Source organism: Centropristis striata, chromosome 3, assembly GCF_030273125.1.
Source record: "Centropristis striata isolate RG_2023a ecotype Rhode Island chromosome 3, C.striata_1.0, whole genome shotgun sequence".
In the NCBI taxonomy this organism is placed as follows: Eukaryota; Metazoa; Chordata; class Actinopteri; order Perciformes; family Serranidae; genus Centropristis; species Centropristis striata.
In genome coordinates this window covers 23,285,020-23,301,299 of record NC_081519.1, presented here as the reverse complement: position 1 = coordinate 23,301,299, position 16,280 = coordinate 23,285,020, and the positions used below count along the sequence as shown (strand labels likewise).

The window sequence follows — 16,280 nt, the reverse complement described above, 5'->3', positions numbered from 1 at the left end:
GGATGTGAAAGTCTTTGACCTGAAACCCTTCATTACTCTCTCTCTTCCTCCTCTTTCTAAATCTCTCTTTTCTCCTTTCATCATTTTCCAATGAGATTTCAAACTAATCTCGATTTGTCTCTTTCTTTCTCCATTTCCTTTGTGGCATCTAATCAATCAATCCCTCCTCTTCTTTTTTTTCTAACCAATAACCTTTTTGTTCCTTTCCCACCACGGATCCTCCCTGTGGGAGCCAATCATCTGTTTGGAGAATGTTTGGAATTCAGCAGCCAGGACTTCTCGACAAAACAAGTCGGCTCTGAGTCTGTGTGCTGCAGACAGAGACAGCTGGCCACAGGTGCCGACCTCAGAACAAATGCGTGCATGTGGTGTGTTATGGCCTCAGTACAGTGCTGCGAGTAAACAAAAGGCTTTCCAGATTACAATATTACTTATTTAATATTCTGTGTGAACGTGGCCTTGTCAGCCTGTATGTTACTGTCTGTTCTACATGTTTGTGCAGTGTGTCCTTGTGCAGCAGCAGCACGTGTTGCATGCTTATCAGCCGACGTGCCGAACAAACACCAAGGCCGTGTCCGAACCAAAGAGCGCGGTCAGAAGGGCAGTAAATCTGGCATGTGTTGAGACATGAGACAGCAGTTGTCTCAGAGACTCAACCGGGTCAAACCAGCTCTAAAAGGTTTTAAGTGCTGTGGGTGAATGATGGCAGAGAGGATTATTAGTTTGATGGCTGATAAGATGAATGATAAGATAAGATATTCCTTTATTAGTCCCACAACTATGAAATTTACAGTGTGACAGCAGCAAAAATAGAAAGAAACATCAATAGAATAACAATGAATTGACATTTTCAAAGCACCATAACAAAAATGAGGTCACATGGAGCACTGCTGTTGACTTCACTCAAAATTACAGACTTACAAAGAAACTTATTCCAGTTTTTTGTTTGATGCTCCTCTGTCATGTAAAACCAAAGATATGATAGCTATAATTTGCTAGTACAAGAAAAAAAAAAAATAAAAAAAAAAATATATATATATTTCCTTGACCCTGCTTAAAGGAGATGACAATATTGGAGAGACACGGAGCTGGCACCAGCTGATCACATCGGCAAAAGACAAACAATTATATCATCATAGTTATATAGATGGAGTTATATATATATATATATATATATATATATATATATATATACTGACATTTCTGTCATCTTTTCATCATTTTACAAACTGTAAAAGTGGTGGAATCAGCTAACACTATTCCTGTAAATATACATGTTTTTGTGGGAATTTCTTGTTTATAGTTGTGTTATATTTGCATTTTACCTTTATATGTTCATATTTGCAACCTATGTTTACATTTTTCAGGTCCAAAACAGTTCATTGAGCATATTTGGGTTTTTAATTGTAGTAAATAATGTCATTTTATTTCAGATTTCAAGGGTTCGGTGTTCAGGTTTAAGGGAAGATCATGGTGAAGTTGTGCTCAAAAAATGGATACCAAACATGGCTATAATTAACATTTTGTATGTGGTTTATAAAGGGCAGAATCAAAAGTATTCAAAAATGGCAAGAAGAATATCAAAAAGTATTCACACTTGAAACAAGAAGAAATACAAAATCCAGATGAAGATATCTTTTCAGTAGAATGAGTCTCCAAAAAGTCCAAAAAGTGATGCATCATTTGATATTAACCACTGTTAAAACCTTTTATTCCTCATTTCCAGGCTGCTGGACACTTTGACCCAGTGGACTCTGCATAGTTTCACCTTCTACTGAAGTCTGAATCAAAGAGAAGAAGTTTTAAGATCAGAAACAATGTTAGTGAACCTAGAATCTTTCTTCCTTTCTTGACCTACAGTACCTTTCCTCTGTTATTAGATCTTTGTTCTACCTTTGACCTAGCTTTTAAAGCTCAGTCGAGGGTGGCAGACTTCACATTTACTGGGGCTCTCGACCTCCGGTGCAGCGCTCACAAATGAAGCCTGACCAGACTATTTATCTGAGAGAAAGTGCTGTAGTTTCACTGCAGCTTCACACAAAAGGTCCCACATTATTATTAAGTGGGACATTGTTTCTGGAAGGACAAGTTCCGCTTGACTTTCTCAGGATTCTGGGACTCTGAGCATCATGAACACTGTTGCAAAGTGTCTGCTTGTAATTTAGGTGAACAGTTTTTTTCTATGAAGCTTGTTGTATTGCTGCCAAACAGTTGCTGCAGGAGACAAAATAAAATAGAGAACAGAACACAAAGGAATGCAAGGTCAGATAAATATGGAAGACGCAGCAGTGGATTAATATCTCACCTCACTGCCAGACAGAGAGATGAAACTTCTGCAAAACATTCTGCAACTTTCAATGCCAACATTATTTATTCATTGACGTGTATTGTTAAGGTGTTATTAGTCATCTAAACATGTTGTAATCCTCCAAATTAAAGTCGTTACTGCAGGCCCGGCAGTAACCAATCTGGCGCCCAAGGCAAGATTTTAGGTGGCGCCCCTCTTGCATCGCCAGTGTAGCGTATATACTCACAAGAAACCGAAGAGCTTTGTCTTTGACCTTTTTTTTTACTTAAAGAAAGCAAATTCACAATCAGAATAGTTAACAAGATACAAAATTATAAATAAATAAATAAATACAAAAAATTAAAAATGAATATATGAAATACAATCATTTTTACATACAGTACATTCATAAATAGCCTACATAAAGTACAAGATCTAACTAAACACACAAAAAACAAATACAAATAAAACGTGTCAACAAGTTGCATAAAACAAAATAGAAATTCCACATAAATAAGGCACTGCAAGATATTAAAGAAACCAGTAATGACTTTAACAACTATATTACAAAAAAGGAGATCTTACTGCTGAGGTGGAGGCAATGGGAGGACCACTTGATGCTGCTGCATCACTGGTGGGTTGTGTTGCTGAGGTGGAGGCAGCAGCAGTAGATGTGGTAGATGGCCCAGAGGGGATTCAGAAACTTCAACAAGGCATCTAAAGAGAGGGGTATGTGACACCATTGAGTATTACAGTCTAATAATAAAAACATATGATTCCAGGAATAAAATGAAATAAAATGAAATTATATCATATAATATAAATGAAAAACCAGATATATGTATGATGTTGACTGATATGCAAATTAGATTAGATTCAATTTATTGTCATCATCACAGTGAAATGCTGAATATCAGAATGCAAAGTAGCAGTATATCATATGAGAATGTTATGTTATGGTTATCTTTGACCGAATCACAGCAGTGCTGATATTCAAAACAGCATTCCCTCTCATGTGATATTGCTTTATTAACATTAATGATGTGCACTTTAACAACTAGGCTTACAACTATAATATATAAAGGGGTGGAAAAGTGGGTAAACGTTAGCTAACCAGAAGGCAATAAAAATGCAAAGAAATGTAAACAACTGCTTAAAAGATCTTATATTTACAAATGTCCCAGAGGAATGTAAGGTGGGAGTACTGTAATTACCTACATTATTATTTTCCATAACAACTTAGCCCCCTCCACTGATGTTAAAACAGTTAACGCTAGCTATTTATTGATTAGCAATTAGCGAATCATGTAGCTTAATGTTAAAAGCCAGGTTACTATCACGTTCTGTAACAGACAAATTGTTTCATGTAACGTTACCTCTGTCTTTGTCTCGTTTCTCCTCCTCTTCTTGTCTTTTTTTCTTCTCTGGGCACAGGACAGTTTGGGCCGTTTTCACATCTTGTGTTGATGTTTTCATATGGTGACGTCCAAAAACAATCATGGAGGGCACGTGCTCATCAGCATGTAGGGAAGGGAGGGGGCGCACCGCGGGAGGGGGGTTTGGGTGGGGCGACATAATGTTGTAACATTACAAACATATTATATTATTTCTATTAAATAGGCTTTGCTTTGCATTTAAATTAACGTGGGATTATTTTTGTATTAAGAAATAATAGTACCAACTAGTTATAAAAAATAGTGAAAGTTACACTTTTTTTTCCTTTCCCATTTGTGGCGCTGGCGTGGCGCCCCCGGATGGACGGCGCCCTTAGCATTTGCCTATACGGCCTATGCCACGGGCCGGCTCTGCGTTACTGCTTGATGGATCTAGAACTGATGCAGTGACACAAACTGCTGAAAATTACAATTTTTTTTTTAATTCGATAATGTCTGTGGTTACCGTGGTTACGGATACATTGTGTTTTCTGTGACTGCTTCACAATAAAAGTCCACCCGCATTTGGCCATGGTAACTAAGTAACTTTATACTTCTACTCTGTTACATTTATCTGACAGCTTTAGTTACTTTTCAGGTCGAGATTTAACATGACAAACATGACACATGTTTAGACATTTTTTTAATTAAACCTCATAACAGTATAAATGAGCCCTATCTTTACAAAATTAAAATGCTGCTCACATAAATACATCCATACAAATAATCTAATCTAATAACCTTTTTAGAAATATTTTCAACAATCTGCCGAACGAGTACTTTTACTTTTGATACTTTAAGTACATTTTGATACTTTTGTACTTTTACTTCAGTAAGTATTTAATGCAGGACCACAGTGTGGTATTAGTACTTTATTATTGCAGTAAAGGATCTGAATACTTTGTCCACCACTGCATGGTAGCAAATTGTCAGTCACTAAATGACCATAATGCTGTATTGAGACTAGAAACTAATTGCTGAGACCCGAAACTCATTATGAGAATGTTTACTGATGTCAGAAAACCAAGTCAGAAGTAGAGTCATTTTCTAATGACTTCTCTATAATTTGACTTCTTTTTGCAGCCAGTTGAGTCGCCCTCTTCTGGACAGGAGAAAGGATGCAAGTTGAAGGCACTTCTGCATTGACTTTTTCACTTTTCAGGCCCGGAGGTGCTGCTGGGGTGCATTACCAGGACATTAACTCAATACACGCTGAAAGTATGTCAACCATAAATAACGCCCAATGATTTTTTCGTATTTTTTCCCTGTTAAAATGTTTTTGGGAGTTTCCCCTGGCCGATCTAAGGGTCTAAGGGCAGAGGGTGTGGTAAATGGAGTGCTTTTATCCAAAGCTCTTTACACTACACACTACGCCCATTCACACACACATTCATACTGGTGGCCGAGGCTACCAAGGCACACTGGTGCCACCTGCCACCATTGGGAATTCATTCACACACCGATGAACGCAGCATCGGGAGCAATTTACGGTTCAGTATCTTGCTCAAGGATACTATGACATGTAGCTGCCATGGTCGGGGATCCAACCACCAACCTTCCATTGACTGGACGAATGATCTACCAACTGAGCCACAGCTGCGCCATGTACAGTCTCTAAAGCTGTGTGAGGCAAATCTGTTATTTGTGATTCTGGGCTAAATAACTAAAATTGACTTGACTTGACTGTTTGTCAGCATCACCCATAGACTCCTATGAGCGTTTGGCGGCTCACGGTACAGTGGTAGCATTCTAAAAACAGACACACACGTCATTATACAGACACGTACGGTTCACTGCTGTAAAAAAGCTGCAGTTTCTGTGGATTTAGGCTACAAAACCACTGAGCTAGGTTTAGGGCAGAAACCTTCCTGGTTAGACTCTAAAAGACAGTTTAAACAGGAAATACATGATGGAAATGAGAAAGAGAAGGAGTTAGGAGGACAACGTGAACTTCGAAAGTTACGGAAAAAATGGAAGTTATATAAAAAGTTGTTTCCTTTTGTTTCCACGTGGGACATGAACCCCTGTTCTCCTGGTGAAAGTCCTCTGTTGGTTGGACTTCCAGCAGCTCTACATGTCAGGAATATATTTTTCTGCATCACACTGGATGTTAGCAGTTATTTGGGACCTGTGGACTTGTCAATTAAGACGTTATGGACCTCTGATGCTGCGCTGCACTCACTACACCAGCTGCTGTCCATCAAAAATCAAACTGCCCTCCATCAGTAAGTGCCTCAGCTGAAGGTCTAAAATCTGAAAGTTCGAAGGAGACAGAGAATAAGACGAGGGGGGGAATGAGTGAAGGAGTGGAGGAGGAAGAGCAGAGAAAGGAAGCTGTCTTGTGCAGATTAGGGCTCATGTCTAAGGGTAGGTCTGAGTGATGTGAAGTGATTTGGAGAATGTTTCAGCGTGTAAAGCCCTCATCTCCAGGACTTAAATTTATTCTCATCGGGTTCTCCCTCATTGAGCACAGCATTACAGGGGAGTAATCTTTCCCTCTCACTTTGCCGTTGTCTTGCTTCAAAGCCCAGCTCTCTCATTCCTTCTCTTTCTCTTCTGCTGCCTGCTTTCTCTTGACCACTTTTTCCTTTTTTTGTCTTTTGTTTTGTTCTTTACTTTTTTCTTTGTTTGTCTTTCTTGTTACAGATGTTGAAACGTAATTTCGTGCAGTATTTAGCACCTTATGACATGCTTCTATGTATATAATATAATCATGATATTGTTTTTATAAAAATGAATTGCCATTTATCCAGGGAATGTATGTTTGTAGGTGCCTTTATACAAATTGATCTACATTTATAGCCAAGGAAGAGGGTATTTTGTGTACTGTGAAGCAGCGTTGGGCAATTAATTTTCCCAAGGGGCCACATGAGATACTGGAAAGGCTGTGGAGGGCTGGACAAAAAATCTGATCTTAATTCTGCTCAATATTATTTCCTGGCTTTATAAAACGCAGTAAATTATCTGGTTTTGAGCTGCTACTGGTAATAATATATGTCATGACAAGACATGTTAATGTGGAGTCAAATATAGCAGTAAAGTAGTAAAAACTCCAATCACTATCTCACTTTTCCTTTCTTTTCAATTTATAGTTAAATAATGTTTTTTTGTTTAAACGAAAACAACACAAAGAAACTTAATTATGTTAATCAGTATATCAGTGGTGAGGTGTGTGCATGTATGCGATGTGATGAAATGCAGGTGTATAAGCTGAACGTAACTAACAAACAAAACAAAACCAAAGGTGGTGGCTGTGGAGGAGAGAGAGAAAACTGAGGCATCAGCTCCTCTATTTAGCTTCAGCAGTAATTGTGACTGGATTCAGGTGTTCTTTCTCCTGACACTCCTCCAGCACTCTGCAGACTGGAGGAGTGGCCTGACCTGTGGCCCCACTTACACAGGAAGAGAAAAAGTGAAGAAAAAGTGGCCACCAGGAAAGTCTCAGGCTACACCCTCTCAAAAGTCTGCTCAGTGTGTCTCCCATAGACTGTATATAAATAATGGATGTAGTCACCGTGACGTCACCCATTGGTTTGTGGACTGCCCGTTGGAAGCCTCAATTCAGCGTTATACTCGTCGCCATCTTGCGTCGCCATCCTGTTTCCAATACGCGGAGCAGACCATAATTGGACTGTGGCGGAGCGCGAGGGATCTGATGACACTGACTACACGCCTCTCTACACCGGCAACCCGACTGAGAGAAGCCGCTGCTAATTCATGTTAGCATTAATTGGAGCATTAACTGGGATGTTAGTTTTGGCCAGCAAAAAAACAGAAACAAAGTGTATCTTTCTTACCTCAGAAAACTGAGCAGCGACTTTACGCTCCGGACAGCTCGTATTCAAATTAGGGGCGTTTCAGCGAGTGAGACCCGCCTCATTCTGTGTAATGGGCGGTAGTGGAAACAGCCCTAATGTTGAGCTGTGTCTCATTGTTTTATGTCCCATTGCTGGCTGTTGTGATTGGAATGAGCCTCACTCTGTTCTTTTTACCTTCACTGAACCGTTGGATTCTCCCACAAAGGACGGCTCTGTCTAGACTCTAGGTCAGTGGTGGAAATTTTGCAGGTCAAAGTTAATCAAAGTTGACATTTCTGCTGGATAATCTTTGCCTCCTTGATTGCAGCAATTCAATTGGAATACAGAATACTGATCTTAGTGACAAAAAAACTTACAAGATATACTTATACTACACTGTTAGGAAGTTAATACAACATGGTAACACAGAAGCACACAATATGCATTAAATAAGACATTGTGCTGGATTATCACATCAATTAAAACATGCAAAGCAGACACAGAACGTTACAAACACAGATTCAGGTGTCTGTCTCCATCAAGAGTTACCTCTGGGAGCTATTTATGGCTACAAGCATGCACTGTAAGTTTAAAGGATCAGAAGGAGAGGCTTGTTTGAGTCACTACACTGTTCAAACCACAGAGCCCTTCTTCCACTGAGGAGTGTAATCTCCCTCATCCACTGAATCTGTTTTTTTTTCAATACCCCCCACCCCCCACCCTGAAAGCCCACTGCATCTCCCCTCCTCACCCTCCTCATCCCTCTCTTTCTCCAAATCCTGCTATATCCCAGGTAGGTAAGTAGAGCTCTGCTGTGGGCTTAATGAGCTGAAGAAGGGGCCCTGCTGGAGAATAGCAGCGTGATCACTGCTACCTCTGTTCCCATTTAGGGCCAGGTTTCGCTTCACAGGACACAGAGAGAGAAGGAGAGAGAGAGAGAGGGAGAGGGGGAAGAGAGAGAAAGAGATGGAGATAATAGGGCAACAAAAAAAGGAGAGGGAGTATCTTTAACAATAGCAAAGTAATACCATCCACCTGCTGCCTTGCTCATTTATTTCTCTTTTCTACTCTCCCTTCATCACCCACAACTTCATCATAATTCATCTCTCTCCCTCTCCCTCTCTCTCTCTCTTTCTCTCTCAGCAACACCACCACAATCACGACATCTCTGTTTTCTTATGTGGCTCTTCAGGATTCGACAAGCTTCATTACCCCCTCTTTGATGTATTTCTTTCTCTCCCCTCCTCCAACCATCACCCCTCCCCTTTCTCCATTTCCCCTGATAGTTTCGTCTCTCAGGTTCGTGACTCTAGAAATTCTGTCTTCTTGTAGGAGCACTGTTGTTTCTGATGTCTTCTCATCTTGTTTGTTGTACTGTGATTTATATTTCTTGGCTGTGACCTGTTCCAATATTTCAGAATCATTTATTTAGTGAAGATCAATCATCACCTTTATTTTATGGTGGATAATCGCTGACTGGCTGGTCAAATATGCACGTAGACGCTACCAGATTAATTTAATGGCTTGATCATTGGTGATCGGTTACCTGGTGGTTTGGCTCAACTGGACAATTGGCTCGGTGGATATCCGTCTAAGTAGCTGATTGGATTGGCATCTGGTTACAAGAAGCTACAATTCTACAATGTCATTTAGCAGACGCTTTTATCCAAAGCGACGTAAAAAATGAGTTAATACAACACAAGCAAGGATGAAGTCAAGAAAGAAGTTGGTTCCACCACCGGGGCTCTACAGAGGAGAAGAGTCTGGTTGGAGACGTAGAGGTATTCAGTGGTGGAGGAGCCAGACGTCTTTCACTCGAGGAGCGTAGTGGATGGGAGGGTTTGTGGACCTGAACAAAGAAGTTTAGATAAGAAGGGGCTGTGCCTGTTGCTATTTTGTAGGCAAGAGACAAGGCTTTAAATTTGATGCTGCTGCTGCCACCAGGAGCCAGTGCAGAGTGATGAGGAGTGGAGTGACATGTGTCTCCTGGGCTGGTTGAAGACCAGACGTGCAGCCGTGTCCTGGATCATCTGCAGAGGCTTGGTGGTGCAGCAGGAAGACCTGCCAGCAGAGAGTTACAGTAGTCTAAACGCGATAAGACAAGGGCCTGAACCAGGAGTTGTGTGGATTGCTCGGTCAGATAGGGTCTGATCTTCCTGATATTGTACAGGGCGAATCGACATGATCGGGCAATTGAGGCCACATGAACCTTGAAGGTCAGTTGGTCATCAGTAATGACACCCAGGTTTTGTGCAGAGCTTGTGGGCACAAGTTGCATGGATCCAAGCTGAACATTGATAGGCTGATATAAGCCATATCCTTTCTTAAAGCATTACATATTTGCATGTTTGCATGGATTTGTTGTCCCGATTTAACTGAGAGGACATAGAGTAGAGGCATGGTGGAAGCCTTATCGTTCCTGAAAACAGCTGAGAGGCTAACTCGACAGTCCTGAAGACATCAGAGAGCCCGCCCCCCTACTGCTGATTCTGCAGTCACACCTGGGAATAATAAATAAATAAAGATTTATCTGTGCAATCCTGCAGGGGGCGCTACATGATTAGTAATCTGCAAATCAGTGTAGCGGTGGTTTCATTTGAACAACTTTCTGTTAAAAACAGAATCCCTGCGGAAACTGTAGGGCGCTCTACAACGTTACTGGAACACTGTTTCCAGAAATGGCTTGTGTTGTAAATTTTAGAATAGTTTTTCAGTGTTAGAGATCATCAGCATTGGGGCAGAAATCTCACACACTGATCTTCAAAACTCAGAGCTATGACACAATAAATCTTCAGGAAGGTGAACATTTAACACGTGTTTCTCTGGTTGGTCCATCGTGGTTCTTAATTTTCTTTCTCATTATACTTTTGTTGTCAGATGTTTTGTAAAAGTTGATTTTTATTTTCCAAAACACCTGCTGGCATTAAGGTTCATGTATGATAATACATGTTGTCTCTTGGAGAAACTGGGCGCCCCTTTTAACAGCTAATATATGAAAATAGGAGTGTGAGGAAGTCCAGAAACTCAGATATTATAATTCATGTTGTCTTTATTTCCAAGTAAGTACAGAGAAACACACATAATCTGATATCTATGTACATCATTTTGTATTCAGCATTAAAATCCACAAATAAATGTTATACATTTACACACTTTGAATGGATGAAAAGTATTAGGGTCCAATCTCCTGATAGAGAATGACCAAATGATCTAATCTAGATCGGTAAATAATTGCAAAACAACAAAAGTGTAGTATAAAATGTTACAAACCCATTAACACAGCAGGAGAGTGACATCACATGAGACAGAAAACAAGACGAGAATCCTGAGAAACATGAGACGCTCCCATCAACACACACTGATGGTTTGCTTTGGTTCACATGAGCAGCACATGAGCAGCAGTACTGCAGCTCTGAGACATTACAGTCATTCTATCAGATTTAATTATCATACATCTGCACTTTTGATCTTAATAAATGCAGGCCACTGATGGTGACCAAGCTGCAGTGGTGGAAAAAGTATTCAGATCCGTTACTGCAGTTAAAGTACTAATACCACACTGGGAAATGACTCCACTACAGTAAAAGTCCTGTATTCAAAACTTACTGAATTAAAAGTACAAAAGTATCAGCATCAAAATGTACTTAAAGTATCAGAAGTAAAAGTACTCGCTATGCAGAATGGAGCCACTCAGATTGTTTTATATATTCTAAATATATTATTGCATTATTTGTATTAATGCATTCATTTAAGCAGCGTTTTACTTTTGTAAAGACAGGGCTCGTTTAACTCCTTACTATACTATTATGAGGAATCATTTAAAAACAAATGTCTCATCACTTTAAATGTATCATGTTTTTCATGTCAAATTTTGACCCAAAAAGTAACTAGTAACTAAAGCTGTCAGCTAAATGTTGTGGAGTAATAAGTCCAATATTTACCTCTAAATATAGTAAAGTAAAAGTATAAAGTTACATAAAATGGAAATACTTAAGTCAAGTACAAGTACCTCAAAATTGTACTTCAGTACAGTACTTGAGTAAATATACTTAGTTACATTCCACCACTGCCAAGATGCTGCTATAATAAAGTGCAAGGAGACTGAATCAAACTGCAGGTAGACATCGAATCTAACAAAACAAACGCATGAGGCTGAACTCAGACTTCTCTCAGACAGCTGAGATGCTTCAGCAACCAATTTGGGGCATTATTGTGGCACATCTGGCCAGAGAGCTTGTCATCACGGAGGCTTCACTGATCTTTCTTCAGGCAGTAATTGAAAGTCCATCGGCGGTCGCTGTAATGAGAAAAAAAACAATATTTTAAGGGCATTAACAAAAATGTAATTCCATTGTAATAAACAATGATTGGCAGTGGTGGAAAGTAACTAAGTACATTTACTCGAGTACTTCTTCCACCACTGCTGATTGGTTTGAGATGTATGCTTGTTTGTGCTGATGTGCTACTGACCGTGTTGGAACATCGAAGGAGGATGAAACTCCTGTTATATAGTGGTCACTGGCCGCTTTAAAGCTGAAGTCTTCCTCAAAGTAGTTGAACGAGTTTGTCTTCTTGCAGTTGGACATGGCAACACCAGGAACCTCGCAGCAGTAAAACTGCCATCTGAAACACACACAGACAACGTGTTCATTCACGTCAGCCATCGAACACAACTGGATTGTTCTCGTCCACCTGGAGTTTTATCATTCGTATCTTTTTTTCTGTGAGGAAATTAAACCACTGGCTCACCTCCTGTCCTTCACGGCTCCGTTAAATTCACTCCTGGCCCCTGTGATCACTTCTTGTCCTCCACATTTGAAGTCAAATTCGAGCCAAAGGTGATTCACGTAACCTGACCAGTGGCATTTTTTGGGGAGGTCCAGCGCCTTACATGTAACTGCCCAACGTCGATCCTGTTGTTCTTTATTGTAGGAGCTATTGTCGATAGAAATCAGCATGTTAGAATGATTCTGCTGGATATTGAACCAAGTAAGTGGGATTAATCCCTTTCTAGCACTTTGAAAACCTGCCTGTTCTCCCTAAAACCGAGCTATATTGATGAATTTCACCTACTTCACTACAAGCATTTACATACATTTATTTCCTGTTTAAACTTCCTTTTAGAACGCCTTACCAGAAAGTGTTTTGCCCTAAACCTAGGTCAATGGTTTTACAACATAAATCCACAGAAACTGCACCTTTTTTTACAACCATTTTTATGTTGGAGAACCTGTTGGAGAAACATGAATGCATACCTTCTGAATCCAGACACAGCTTGGCCAAAAGGACACTGGCGGCTCAAGTCTTTGGTCAACTCATTGTCCCAATCCTTCTGGAGGTAATCATCTGTCAGAAAAAGGTAAGATTACTGGGTGAGTTACAGGCAAATCTACTCGTTAAATTATTTCAAAAACGTCCCATTGACTTATTTTAATACGTACTGCAGCTGTAAAGCTTGTTGATCTTCAGAATGTCATTTTCTGACATTCCGTTCCTCTGGCCGATCTGTGCCTCCATGACGGGAGTGATGGTGTCTTCTTGGTTTTTTGAGAAAGCCTTTCGTCCGTAATGCATGACGGAGGAGTAGTCGTATGGAACATTCAGGTTGTTTGTGTCTTGTATTTCGAAGTTGCGCTCCTTGTCCTTCTGAATGTTTTCATAGTTTATTCTGACAAAAATGTCCCTGTCACTCCTGCTCTGTTCATGCCAGAAACCAAGTGTGTGAATGAGCTCGTGCTGAACGATGCCATGGTGAAGACATCCGTCAGCCAGAGACAGACTTTGGGATCGTGTTTGGCGCCCGATCATGGACAAACATCCCGTTTCCTTCACGATGCTGACGTAGTCTTGCTCCGTCTTACGGGGAAAGAAGCGTACACAGGTGCTCAGGTGGAAGCCCTTCATTGCAGCAGTGATTGTGTTTTTTTCAGAGCTGGTGTAGTCGTCACTCAGGACGTACGGCACTGGAACTGTCTCGTCGGACTTTGGCCATTTACACCCAGTGCATTTTCTAGCATTCCTGGAGGATGGCACAAAAACATCTCCTTCTTCAAAGACGTCTGCCACTGGTTGGTTTATAGTCAGGATCTGTGACATGACGTCCTGTGAATCTAAGAAGAGATGGACAAAAAAAAAGGACGGTCAAATAAAATATGTTAGAAAAAAAACTAATGCTAATCTTACATATATATATATATATATATATATATATATATAGATATATAGTATATAAACTTGGGCTCAAAAGTTTGGGGGTCACCCAGAAAATGAAAGTGTTGTTTTCCATGAAAACAAACTGTTTTATTCATGAAATTAGTTACAAAATGAATCGGAAATATAAGTTAAGAAATTATACTACCACATGTATCAACAGACTACAATTGATAATATTAATTGAACCATTTTAAGCATTTTTAGGAACTTTAAATTATGACTTTTAATGACAAAAATCAACATGCTTTAGTATTACTTTTTTCAGTTTTTGGACATTGCATAACATGGGGTTTTTATGTAATTTCTGGCCATAATATGCTCTAATATGTATCAACAAACTATAATTGGGTCATTTCTAGCATTTCTAGGCATTGTCCATTTTTTGGACACACCATAACATGGTGGTTTCCCCCCCCCCCCGCTATTTCTGGATAAACTATACAACCACATGTATCAACAGACTTTAATTGACCCATTTTTAGCATAATAAGGCTTTTAAAATGTGACAATTTTTGACAATATTGACATGCACTAGTATGACTTATTTTTGAGCGGGTAATTTTTTGGACATCCCATAATATGGTGTTTTTTGACTATTTTTGGACATAATATGCTCTAATATGTATCAACAGACTATAATTGGCCCATTTTAAGCATTTTCAGGCATTTTAAAATTTGACCCTTTTTGACAAAAATCGACATACTTTTGAACGGTAGTGTATATTGGAGGTTAATGAAGTAAAATAAAAATAAATAGTTACCTTCTGTTGTAACTTTACAGTATTTGAAACTCCAGCGATGATCTCTGTTAGTAACAAAAAAAAAGCAATTTAATTATAGAAGTAGTGGTGCAAAATATTTATGTAACTTATATCCTTGGTTAAGGTCCATTGTGTTTAATTTACAATATGAAAAGATAATACATCAAACACTGTTTAAAAGCACAAAAATGACAAATATTTACCCCTGTTCGCTCCTGTGATGGGCCTGCAGGCCGGTGAGGAAGTGTCCTGTGGGTAGCTGCAGGTCGAAGTCTTCGCTCCAGTAGCTCACCATCGGAGTTTCCTCACATTCAAACGTTTGCAGGTTGGGAGCAGAGCAGCAGAGGTAGTTCCAGCTGAAAAAAGATCACATCAAGTCAGCAGCTATAACATTTATTTATTCTTTACCTCAAACAAGATCAACAACAGCTTCGCTAATCCTTGGAATGCTGTCATGAAGGTAACTTGGTAAGTTTAAGTCTCAAGCTGGTCTTCCACAAAAAAGTTTGTGTTTTGTCCACACATTTATAGTCAAGTCATGTCAAGTCAAAGTAGAGCACATTTAAAAACAATCTCAGTTGACCAAAGTGCTGTACAGTAATTAAAATACAATACAATCATACACAAATAGAGTAACAAATAAAAAACAATAAAACAATGAAATAATAATAAAAAACTCAATTTAAAAATAGATTTAAAAAAGAAAATAAAAGAGTAAAAAGTAAAAGGATTCTTGCCTAGCTGGGACTGAATGCCAAGGAGAATAAATAGGTTTTTAAAAATGTTTTAATAAGTATAGTATTAACAATTTGGCATTTACATGTGATAAACAACAAGTGTGAATATGTGTTTCAAAATATTTCACCAACCTTCTGCCTCCACGTTCATCGTTGAAGAAGCTGTAGACGCCAGAAATCACCTGATTGGCCGGGCAGTTGCAGCTGAGTTCATCTTCGTACAGGGTGTGGAAACCGGACCAGGAGCAGTTCAGGGTGGCATCGATGGGCTCGCATTTGATCTCCCATTGGCGATCTTTGTCAGCAGGCTTGTAGGAGCTTTGATATAATTGAAAAGGAGTTAATGAAAGGATCAGTGGAACACACGGTGTAAAGGTATGACCGTGAATAATAAACAGTTAAATGTGCAGAATGAAAATTGAAAATCTAGCTTCATCTTTAACTCACCTCTGGATCTGAGCCACGGCGTGTCGTTTAGGACACTCAAGATGCGAAATGCTTCTCACGTTGCCCAGCGCTCCGTGTCCAGCTGGAAAGACATAAAATGGTTAATAATCAACATCATCACCATCAATACAACACAAACAGGTAGAAACACAGATATAAAAACAATAACTCTTCACACTCAAAGAAGAGATGGTACAAAGACGATGTTCTCACCTGACAGCAGCAGGAAAGCTCCGATGAAGGTCCACATTGTGTCTGATGAGTTGCTGTCGAACCCTGGAGGAGTCTGCCTTCTTTCCCTGCAGGTGCTGAGATTTATACGCTTGTGAGGAGGAAGCAGCTACGCTTCGTCATCACCTGTGGGTGTGCCGCTCCTCATACCAGCAGCAGAGATAATTGTTGTTGTTTGCAAAAAAAATTGAAATTAAATTCCATTCTCTTCTTCTCAGGCCATAAATACTTTATTAATTACAGCTTATGCTTCAAACGATAATTCCGTCGGATCATTTACCAGAACTATAAATAAGATCACGGCAACTTTGGAGAAATTATTCGGTACAATTTAATGGCAAAAATAATATTTTCAATGTCCTCTTTTCTTTCTT

The 16,280-nt window shown here is 39.5% G+C and overlaps 1 protein-coding gene across 1 annotated transcript; it reads right to left on the bottom strand.

Moving 5' to 3' along the window:
• Nucleotides 1–2,868: 2,868 nt before the first annotated feature.
• Nucleotides 2,869–15,384, bottom strand: LOC131963763 (low choriolytic enzyme-like). Its single transcript, XM_059328382.1, has 8 exons — nt 15,361–15,384; nt 14,695–14,847; nt 14,492–14,535; nt 12,959–13,627; nt 12,773–12,863; nt 12,267–12,452; nt 11,988–12,140; nt 2,869–3,004 (listed from the first exon to the last, which is right to left on the bottom strand). Exons 2-8 carry the CDS (start codon nt 14,784–14,786, stop codon nt 2,869–2,871), a joined length of 1,371 nt encoding a protein of 456 aa, XP_059184365.1. The 5' UTR covers nt 14,787–14,847; nt 15,361–15,384.
• Between the last annotated feature and the right edge of the window lie 896 nt (nt 15,385–16,280).

Excerpts from the sequence above, each read along its gene's own strand:
- LOC131963763 (XM_059328382.1), bottom strand. The coding sequence starts at position 14,786 with ATGGTGAGCTACTGGAGCGAAGACTTCGACCTGCAGCTACCCACAGGA. Across the intron at positions 14,536-14,694 it reads CATCACAGGAGCGAACAGGG|AGATCATCGCTGGAGTTTCA; the intron begins GTAAATATTTGT and ends TGTTACTAACAG. Across the intron at positions 12,453-12,772 it reads GCTGTGTCTGGATTCAGAAG|CTCCTACAATAAAGAACAAC; the intron begins GTATGCATTCAT and ends TATCGACAATAG.